A 10,727-nucleotide genomic window follows, 5' to 3' on the forward strand; every position below is an offset into this window, starting at 1 on the left:
CTGGGTTCACGCCATTCTCCTGCCTCAGCCTCCTGAGTAGCTGGAACTACAGGCACCCGCCACCACGCCCAGCTAATTTTTTTTGTATTTTTTAGTAGAGACAGGGTTTCACCGTGTTAGCCAGGATGGTCTTGATTTCCTGACCTCATGATCTGCCCGCCTCAGCCTCCCAAAGTGCTGGGATTACAGGTGTGAGCCACCTCGCCTGGCCAGATTTGTTTTTTAAATGTCCTGTAAAAAGGCACAAGGAAGGTAGCTGTGCAGAGCTAGAAATGAAGATAGCACTCAAGCCACAGTGGTAAGCAAGAGTGGAAACCAAACTGCCAATGCAAGCCTTGGGCCTGGTCTCACGTCCACTGAGGGCTGCTGGTTAAGGCCAGTGAGAGACAAGAGTCATGGCCACAGGCCCTTTCTGAATGGGATCTGGAACTGGGCTTCCATCGTAACAATAAGAGCTAAGAAGGGTCTGTCCCAGTCCATGAAGGGGACATGGAAATCTCTGCCCACCAGCCTAGACATGGAGCCCAGAGAGTGAGCAGCCCAGACTAAGCCAGAAGGACACAGGGCTCCAGGAAAACAAGGAACCAGTGGAAGGTAGGATGCAACTGACTAGATCAAACACTGTGTGGAGGGCTTGTTGGAAGAGGTAGGTGGGATGGGCCATAGGCACAGAGGAAACTCAGCAGATGACAGAAGAAAGCAAGGCCACTACTAACTCCAGGAAAAATAAAGAGAAAACCTAAGCAGAGTTCACTACTTGACTCAGCAGAGAGTTATAGTACAAATCATAATAGAGACATCAACTTAAACAAAAATGAGGAAATTGCTCATTTGGGAAGACAGAAGAAGAGATGGTAGGGTGGGGCAGAGAGCATTGGATAAGAGCAAAACCCTCATTCTCCAGTAACATCTCACCATGTATAAAGCTGCTAAACCAAGAAGGAGCAGCAAGAGCACATAATTGAGAAGTATGGAGAGAGCTAAGACAAAAAAAAAAAATGGGTGAAAGCTTTGAAAGAGGCTGATGCTAGGGCCGTAATGGAGGAGCAAAGGAGGGCTAGGGCTTGGTGAGTTCCACAGATACAATAGTTTCTACAGATGCTACAGTTTCAGTATTTAAACTGTACTAACTTTGGGGGTTCTTTTTGTTTATCTATGTATCTGTATTTCTTTGGTAACTATTAAAATAAAGAAACACACTAGAATTCCAAACTAAAAATAACAGGCTGAGGGCAGTGGCTCACACCTGTAATCCCAGCACTTTGGTAGGCTGAGGTGGGCGGATCACCTGAGGGCAGGAGTTTGAGACCAGCCTGGTGAAACCCTGTCTCTACTAAAAATACAAAAATTAGCCAGGTATGGTGGCATGTGCCTACAGTCCCAGCTACTCAGGAGGCTGAGGCAGGAGAATCACTTGTACCCAGGAAGCAGAGGTTGCAGTGAGCTGAGATCGCGCCACTGCACTTCAGCCTGGGTGACAGCGAGACTCCATCTCAAAAAAATAAATAAAAATAAATAACAAAGAAAAATACACATTCCCATCAAAAATCACCATTATCTGGGACATTGTAAAATACTTTGGACACATCATCAATTAAAGAAGGGATCAAAATGGAAACCACAAAATGTTTTAAATTGAATGATAATGAAAACACTGTCAATGAAAATTCCTGGATGTAGCTTACATGGTACGTAGAATGTTATAGCCTTCAGATCATATATCAAAAAACAAGAAAGTGACTTTTGCCAAGTGAAGAATCTACAGATGTCTTAAAGTTTCTCTTTTGCACTGACCTGCAATTTCTAGTTTTCTTTGTTTTGTTTTGTTTTGTTTTGTTTTTTAAGACGGAATCTCTCTCTATCGCCCAGGCTGGAGTGCAGTGTCACTACCTCGGCTCACTACAATCTCCGCCTCCCAGGTTCACACAATTCTCCTGCCTCAGCCTTCTGAGTAGCTGGGACTACAGGCGCCCGCCACCATGCCCGGCTAATTTTGTATATTTTTAGTAGAGATGGGGTTTCACCATGTTAGCCAGGATGGTCTTGATCTCCTGACCTCATGATCTGCCCACCTCGGCCTTCCAAAGTGCTGGGATTACAGGCATGAGCCACCGCACCCAGCTCTTTTTTTTTTTTTTTTTTTTGAGACGGAATCTCTCTCCATCGCCTAGGCTGGAGTGCAGTGGTGCGATTTTGGCTCACTGCAACCTCCGCCTCCAGGGTTCAAGCAATTCTCGTGCCTAAGCCTCCGTAATAGCTGGGATTACAGGCACATGCCACCATGCCCAACTAATTATTGTATTTTTAGCAGAGACGGGGTTTCACCATGTTGGCCAGGCTGGTCTTGAACTCCTGTCCTCAGGTGATCTGCCCGCCTCGGCCTCTCAAAGTGCTGGGATCACAGGCATGAGCCACCATGCCTGGTCGGCAGTTTCTGGCTTTCTTTTTTTTTTTTTTTTTTTTGAGACAGAGTCTTGCTCTGTTGCCCAGGCTGGAGTGCAGTGCTGCAATCTTGGCTCACTGCAACCTCGGCCCCCCGGGTTCAAGCTATTCTCCTGCCTCAGCCTCCTGAGTAGCTGGGACTACAGGTGCCCACCACCACACCTGGCTAATTTTTTGTATGTTTAGTAGAGATGGGGTTTCACTGTGTTAGCCAGGATGGTCTCGATCTCCTGACCTCGTGATCCGCATGCCTTGGCCTCCCAAAGTGCTGAGATTACAGGCGTTAGTCACTGCACCCGGCCCATTTTCTGGCTTTCTAAGGAAGCTGCCTTCAGTTTTGCTTGCGTTTCCTGTTGTTTCTCTCAGAGCCATTCTGCCCAGGAGAGCCCTCGCCCGCCATGGGATCTTCTGTGAAATCAGTTGCCTGACCTGTACCGTGCCCAGGTGGCCTCGGGTGTGTGTCAGCCTCCCGGTGGTGGTCCCAGAGCCAGGGCCTGCCTCTTGGGATCACCTGAGGTGATGCATGGGAAGTGCTGAGCAGGGCACCTGCCTCTGGGGGGCCATGGATGGTCCTGCCATTGTGGCCATTGGGAACCAGAGGGTGAGATCAGGTGGCCAGCAGACCACCCCACTCAGAGCCACAGCCCAGCTTCTGCCCACTCCCCACAGGGACAAAGCCAGGTAGGGCAGCAATGAGGCTGCCCAGCCTTGGACAGCCTGGGCCAGGCATTGAACCATCCCGGGAGCCAGGTGTCCACCCAACCCCACCTTGGGCTCACACCCAGGGTGTGACAGGGCCTGGCCCAGGTCCCAGGCTAGGGAGACAAAGCTGGCTCTCTTGGGCTCCTTTTCCTGCAGGAGACCCCTGGCAGCCCATGCCCAGAGACACAAGGACCTTGGAGGCTGAGGGCGCAGCAGCAGGATGTTGGGCCCGAGGGAGGGAGGGGCACAGAGGCCTCGACACCCTCAGCAGCCCGTGGCCTGGCTCTGAGGACGCATCCACAGCCTGTGGACAGCCAGGGGGACACTGGTGAGGCCCAGCCTGGGGGGCCGTGTGTGGAATTGAAGAGCCAGTGTGGGCACCCAGCTCTGCCACCCTCACCCACTGAACCCTGTCCTGGGGGCATCCTGTGCAGCCCTGGATTGTGCGCTGTGCTGGTCATAGCTGCCCGGGGCTGCAGCCACACCACGCCATGCCATGCCACCCCAGTCATTCGCCGCCACCTCCCTGCGTGCCCTCGGCACTTCACTGAGCCCGGGACCCCCAGGCCAGAGATCACTCTTGACTTAGCTGAAGCGGTTGTGTGTCAAACAGTGGGGACAGAGCGAGAGCCGGGGACCCAGCCACGGCCTGGGCATCACCAGCATCCTCCGAGGCCCTGGCTGCTGTCCGTTACCCGGCACACAACACTGAGCACCACGAGGTGGGCACAGGGGACCCAATGGGGGCAGAAGGGTGCTGTCCTTGCCCACACAAAGCTTTCAGCCAGCACTTCTTGAAGTGGGGGACCATCCCCGCACTGCTTTCCAGGGGCCCAAGCCGTGGCACTGTTGGTTGCAATGGCAGAACCTCATAAGTCATCACAGGCACTGTGGGACCCTGGTGCCAGGACTGGTTTCCCTCGACGTGCTGAGCCAGGTGGCATTACCGCCATGTGCAGACCAGAGCATGCTGAGGCTCAGGGCAGCCTAGGTCCCACTGGAGCAAGCGGCTGGTTGGGGCGGGAGGTCAGATGAGGGCAGGGTGTGTGTGAGGGCCAGACCTCAGGGGCCCAGTGGTCCCAAGGGCAGCGAGGGGCTCCTTCACGCAGGTCCTACCCTTCAGTCACCCACGGCACCTGCCCGCAGCCACCTTCCCGCTACTCAGAGGGGGTGCAGCCTCCAGGCTCAGACCAAGCCATCCCAGGGGCCCAACCCCTCACCTCCTGCTCTCCGCCTCTGCATGGACGCCCCTTGCCCCCATCCTCACCCCTCCCCATCAGCAGCAGGATACAGCCCCACCCGCTGTCTAGGGCCATGGCCCCTCAGCCACCCTTCCTGAGAGCAGGGTCTGCCCCACACTGGGCTCCCGGCACCACCCTTGGCCCCCTCAGGGAACCCCCACCCACCCCATTCTCCTGCTTAAGGGTTTGAGGGCAAAGTCCAAGACCCTGCCAGGGACCCCTGCCAGTGTTCTGCTCTCCTCAGGCCCGAGGGCTGGCCTCCCCCTCCTCCTAGTGGGACTCCCGGTCACCCCCTCCTTGTCAGGGGCTGGCTGCCTTCCCAGCAACAGGCCGTGAGCTGACCAATGGCTGGCCTGGGCCTGGTGAGGTGCAGCTGTGCTAGGCCCTACTGCTGGCGGGACACAGGTCCCCAGGCCAGGTGCCCCTTGGCACTGTGTTGGGAGGGATGGCTCCCTCTTGGCTGGGGGCACTGCCCTGAGGACCCGTGCTGTCACCCAGGCCCCAAGCGCTGCCCAGAAGCCCTTGCCACAGGCTCCCTGAAGCCCTTGCCCCTCTCGGCTCCCGGGGTCCCATACCAGGAATGAAACTGGGCTGGGCCAGCCACAGTGTGGGGGCCTGTGCAGCAGGCGGAGGGGAAGCACAGGGTGGGGCCAGGACTCCGAAAGGGAAGGGAGGAAGGGCAAGGGCGGCCGCGGGCACTGGGTCCAGCCCTGCCTCAGGGCCATCCTCAGCGCAGCATCCGTCCTGGTCTGTTTCTCAGGGTGGAAGGGCAGCTGGCACTGGGGGAGATGGCACTGCCTCCACCCATCCACCCCTCCAAGGCCCCCAGAGCTGCTCCCGGGGGTCTTGGGTGACTTAGGCCCCTTCCTCTGACATCTCGGGCCTGCTGGTGCCTGCTAGTGGGGGAGTGGGGTGGGCCTGACCCCACATCCTGCTTGGCCAGGCACCCACAGGCCAAGTGACCAGCACAGCCACCCCAGGCCTTGCCATACACTGCACCACCACGGCCTTCGCTCCCTCCCAGGCCCTGCCCATCCCCTGCCAGTGTGGGAGCCCCAGGTTGCAAAGGCCCGGGGCCCCTCTCTCCTCAAGGCAGGGCCCAGGCTCCTCGTAAGCCTGAGCCACACTTGGCTTCCCGAGCAGGCCCCTCCCGCCCCTGCCGTCATTTCTGGCAGGCCCTCTGCGTGAGCTCACGCGTTACATAAGGCATGCGAGCTATGTCTTGGGGGAATGAGAAACCCCTACACAGGGCTCTATGTCCCCTCGCCCTCTCCAGTCAAGGCCACCACAAGCCAAGGGAGGTCTGGGCGTGAGAGGTGAGACCCCGTGCTCCCCCTGCCCTGGGTGGAGGAAGAGGGTGCCCTGCCACCCTGAGAACAATGGTGTGTGCAGAAGAGAAGGGACTGAAACTCTTTGAAGATGTTCCAGGATTTAGCACCCAGGGAGCGGCGGAGACTCAGCCCCACCAGCCTCCGGCACGGAGGGAGGAAAGCGTTCCCCAGGCTGCTCAAGAGAACGTTTGTTGCTGTAGTGGGCAGTCGCCTCCCAACCGGGGACAGTCACCCCCCCACCCGGGGACAGTCACCCCCCCGCCCGGGGACAGTCACCCCCCCGCCCGGGGACAGTCATCCCCCCGCTCGGGGACAGTCACCCTCCCGGAATGGGGCTTCCTTTCTCGGGGCTGGGAATCACCCTGGATCCCTCCCCACTCGGGGTGCTCTTGGGCCATCTGAGGGCTGCTGGGTCATTCTTGGGCCTTCTCAGGGTTCCTGGGTCATTCTTGGGCCATCTGAGGGTTCCTGAGCCCAGTGACACTTCTGCCTAGGCTCGCGCTGCGGGAGGAAGAAGCCAGGCGAGGTCCCCTCGGTGCCCCGGTGCAGCCTGGCCTGGGAGAGAGGAGCCCCCAGCGACACCGAGAGCCAAGACAGGGCAGAGTTTCTCAGAGGTGGCACCCGGCCAGGGAGCCCCTCGCGGCTACAGGGTTTCTCCACGGACTCGGCCATCTGGGGAGAGCAGCCCAGAGCCCTCGGGCCTCCTGCCGTATTCTGTGGCCTGGGACTTGGGGGGACCCATTGAGGACACTGGGACGCAGCCAAAGGGAGGTGCAGACAGTATGTACTGGCGTTTCCGGGGACCAAGCCCAGAAGGAGCAGGACGGCCACCTCCTGGCCTGGAGGAAAATCCTGCTTCCTGGCAAGAAAACCACCCCTAGAGGAATAGGACTGGGGTGCAGGACGCTTTCTCAGGCAACCGCCCCTTTCCTTCTCCAAAACTGGGGCAGGAAAAGAGCATTCAGGCCAGGCAGCGAAAACCCCAGCTCTGGTACCTCCCGCCCCAGCAGAGGCCTCCTGGAGGCACGGAGTTCCGGCCTGGATGAGGCCTGGGAAGCCCAGCGACTCACAGGCCACGGCCGCTTCCCCTCTCCGAGGAAGGAAAAGTCCCTGCAGAGCGGCCTCGGCTAAGGCTCCGGTGCCCAAGCAAAGGAAGGGAGCGTGCTTGCAGACGCCTCCTGCTGGGAGCCTGCCACGCCCGCCACACCCTGCGCGGGGACAAAGCTCTCCGTGGCTGTGGCAGGGACACACCGCGTGTGGGTGGCTGCAAGCCAGCAGCCCCGAGCGGCCCCTCCCGCTAGACTCCCAGCCTGGGCCCTCTGTCCTCCAGGCAACGAGAACATGGATGCCTCGCTTTTCAGAGACTCGCGTTCTTGGAACTTACACCCTCTTGGGTTTGCTATTTTTACCCACCCTGAGCCTTCCGGTCTCCATGGCGACGCCTCCAAACAGCAGATTCCAGGCGGCAATGACGTCATCTCTCCCTTTCCTGCCGCCCAGGCCTTGGAGGTACTGCTGCCTGGGGCCGGGGGTGGGGGTTGGGGGGGCCGCAGGGCTTCCCTGGCCCCCTCCCATACCCACCTGGTGCTCCCCCAACCAGAGATCCAAGGCCTGTGGGCCACGGCTGCGCCTCTCCTGACTCCAGCTTGCCCGTCTGTCCTTGGGGGCAGCGTCCTTCCTTCTCTCGGCCCCTTGGAGCAGCTCTGCGGGAACCCCACAGCAGCCCAGCGGATTGAACGCAAAAGACAGCCACCCTCCTGCTCCAGATCCTGGGAGGAGGCTACAGGCTGGCGCTGAGACAGCAACCTGCCTGGCCTGGGAAGCCCCCCGCAGCCCCTACATCAGAAGCTTGCTCTTGGCGCAGTGGCTCACGCCTGTAATCCCAGCACTTTGGGAGGCTGAGGCGGGCGGATCACGAGGTCAGGAGATTGAGACCAACCTGGCTAACACGGTGAAACCCTGTCGCTCCTAAAAATACAAAAAAACAAATTAGCTGGGCGTGGTGGCGGGCGCCTGTAGTCCCAGCTACTCGGGAGGCTGAGGCAGGAGAATGGTGTGAACCTGGGAGGTGGAGCTTGCAGTGAGCCGAGATCACACTACTGCACTCCAGCCTGGGCGACAAAGCAAGACTCCGTCTCAAAAAAAAAAAAAAAAGCAGCAGCTTGCTCTCGGCCAGGCACGGTGGCTCACGCCTGTAATCCCTGCACTTTGGGAGGCCGAGGCAGGTGGATCACCTGAGGTCAGGAGTTTGAGACCAGCCTGGCCAACATGATGAAACCCCGTCTCTAATAAAAATATAAAAAACTGGCCGGGCACGGTGGCTCACGCCTGTAATCCCAGCACTTTGGGAGGCCGAGGCAGGCGGATCACAAGGCCAGGAGATGGAGACCATCCTGGCTAACACAGTGAAACCCCGTCTCTACTAAAAATACAACAAAAATTAGCCGGGCGTGGTGGCGGGTGCCTGTAGTCCCAGCTACTGGGGAGGCTGAGGCAGGAGAATGGCGTGAACCTGGGAGGCGGAACTTGTAGTGAGTCCAGATTGTGCCACTGCACTTCAGCCTGGGCAACAGAGCAAGACTCTGTCTCAAAAAAAAAAAAAAAAAAAAATATATATATATATATATATATATATATATATATATATATAAAATTAGCCAGGCGTGGTAGCAGGTACCTGTAATCCCAGCTACTTGGGAGGCTGAGGCAGGAGAATCACTTGAACCTGAGCGGCAGAGGTTGCAGTGAGCCGAGATCGCGCCACTGCACTCCAACCAGGGCAACAAGAGCGAAACTCTGTCTCAAAAAAAAAAAAAAAAAAAAGAAAGAAAAAGAAAAGAAAACAAACTTGCTCCCAAGAGAGGCAGTGGCATGGCAGCAGGGGCCCAAGGAGCCCACAGATGGCCAGAGCAGGGGTATGGTGTACAGCACGGTCTGCTAGGCACCCGCCGTGGTGCCCAAGGGCATCCAGCCCCTGAGAGTGAGTCGTCAGAACACCCTGGCCCCAGGTCGCACAGCTCTAGGGCTCCAGCCCGGGCAAGACAGGCGCTGCAGGGCCCGGCCCCACACCCTGGTTCCAATCAGGCATCTGGATAGGGGCGGCAGTCGCTAAGCCCAGGCCCAGGTCCCCCGCAGCAATCGCCAGCTTGCGTCCCTGTCTGGGACCACACTTTACCCAGCTGCCTCTGCAACGCCAGCCTGCAGTCTGCCCTCAGCCCAAATTGAGGATGGGGACACCTGGGGCTGGATGGCCACTGGTGACCAAGGTTGGGTGGGCAAGGCTACCCATTCCCAGGGTCACCCTCCAGGAGAAGAGCCCCAGCCCTGGTGCATGTGCGTGCTCTGCTGTGCATGCAGAGACCCACAGAAATGCCACAAGTCTTGGCAGTGTCTTGCAAAAGGGACTAGTGCTGCCCAGAAAGCTTCACAGCCCCCGGAGGGCAGGAGGAGCCCCGAGGAGCCACCCCCACCCAGCCCCCAAGGCCCCCTTACCTGGGGGGTTGCTGGGGTCTCATTGCCGAAGCAGGGCCTGTGACTAAATCGGCCCCACCCCCACCTGGCCTCCTCCCCAAAGCAGGCGTGGAGGGTAGGAGGGCAGGGTCTGGGGTGGGGGAGGCGGCAGGCAGGGCTGTCGGCGCTGTGGGGGGCTGGAGCTCTCAGCACAGCCTGGGTGAAGGTCACAGCCACCCTCTGTCCCGCCAGCACCCAGATGGGAAAAGAGGACCCTCAGCAGGTGTCCCACTGGCCGACATCACCACTCCCAGAAACGATACAGAAAGAAGGTGGTTTCGAGGCTCACATTCCTACCCTCCCGCTTGATTTCAGGTGTGAAGTCCCAACTCGCCTCTGTCTGACACGGGCAGGCACACTCGCAGGTCTGGGCACGAGGCAGGCAGGTGAGCCGCCCATCGCCAGAGCCCCCAAAGACCCTGTCACAGACAAGGTGCCTGGAGAGCACAGCCACAGGGCACTAGGCAGGGCCTTTTCCCCCAGCCCCCCCTCAGGACCCCCCACCCTGAGGCTGCATTCCAGGGTGAGGTGCTGGGAAGAGGCCTCTCAAGAGGGGGCCCAGTGGGACAGAGGCCCCGTGAGCGTTTCGGTGCCCAGGACAGGTTCTGTGCTCCCTGGATGGAACCTGGCTGCAGCAGGGATGTGCGTCCACGGAAGCGCCTCCTCCGACAAGCTCTGTCTGGACAGAAGGCAGGAGGCAGGCTGGAAGGCTGGGAGCCTGAAGGGTCCTGGGGGTGTGAGCAGGGCAGGAGGGAGGCTTCACGTGGAGGGTGTGGAATTCCTGGATGAGTGGCCCATAGTCCTGCACAAAGTGGGGTGGCCGAACGCCACCAGCACCAAGCAGCCCCCCTGAACTTTGTGTGCCTCGGCCTGCTGCCCTCCCCCTGTTGGCTCAGGATCCAGCTGTCCCCGCTGAGCCCCACGGGAGGCCCCTGGCCTGAGCTCTGGTCAGCCAGATGTGTCCTGCCCGACAGGGTCCGGGTGCCGGCCAGGGGGCTGGGCCCTGAGGGCGCTGGGCGGGTGAGTGTGGAAATGGTTTCTTCTGTGGAGTTGACTACATGCCTCCCTACAGCAAGCACACGGACACAGCGGAAAGAGTTCCTGTTCTAGCGAGCTGGCAGCTTCCTTGGGAAAGCATAAAAAATTAAGTCTCCAAATGTTCTATGTTGGATGGGGGTCCATGTTCTTAAAAGGAATAGACGAGGGTAAGTCGAGAGGTGCTGAGTTGGAGGAGGGCTTCCTATGAGGTCCATCTCAGCAGCCCTAAAATGGGTGTGGGATAAGCTTTCGGGGCGGGGGCCAGCAGCGCAAAGGCCTGGGGGCAGGACGGTGCTTGGGTCCCTGCAGGATGCATGCAGCAGGTGGAGGGCAGAGTGGTAAGAGAGGACGCGAGGGATGGGGAGGCAGATGGTGGGTAGAGGACACCGTGCCTGTTTGCTGTTGACCTCCAGCTTTGCTCCCCTGGGGAACCCGGCCTGGGGGGCTCTGCTCCTAACCTGGG

General features: G+C 58.8%; 1 protein-coding gene across 1 annotated transcript; it reads left to right on the top strand.

Annotated features, from left to right (window-relative positions):
- Window positions 1-3,004: 3,004 nt before the first annotated feature.
- LOC100988388 (uncharacterized) lies at window positions 3,005-10,162 on the top strand. Its single transcript, XM_063606973.1, has 4 exons — window positions 3,005-3,043; window positions 4,690-4,747; window positions 6,195-7,225; window positions 7,317-10,162. The coding sequence occupies exons 1-3, from the start codon at window positions 3,005-3,007 to the stop codon at window positions 6,845-6,847; spliced, it is 750 nt and encodes a 249-aa protein (XP_063463043.1). The 3' UTR covers window positions 6,848-7,225; window positions 7,317-10,162.
- Window positions 10,163-10,727: the final 565 nt, after the last annotated feature.

The sequence above is a fragment of the Pan paniscus genome, chromosome 1, assembly GCF_029289425.2.
Source record: "Pan paniscus chromosome 1, NHGRI_mPanPan1-v2.0_pri, whole genome shotgun sequence".
Taxonomy (NCBI): domain Eukaryota; kingdom Metazoa; phylum Chordata; class Mammalia; order Primates; family Hominidae; genus Pan; species Pan paniscus.

What these genes read in the sequence shown, in the direction of transcription:
- LOC100988388 (XM_063606973.1), top strand. Translation starts at nt 3,005, where the DNA reads ATGGATGGTCCTGCCATTGTGGCCATTGGGAACCAGAGG. An exon ending in TGGCCATTGGGAACCAGAGG is followed by an intron (nt 3,044 to 4,689) that starts GTGAGATCAGGT and finishes CCTCCTTGTCAG; the next exon opens with GGGCTGGCTGCCTTCCCAGC. An exon ending in CAATGGCTGGCCTGGGCCTG is followed by an intron (nt 4,748 to 6,194) that starts GTGAGGTGCAGC and finishes TCCTGAGCCCAG; the next exon opens with TGACACTTCTGCCTAGGCTC.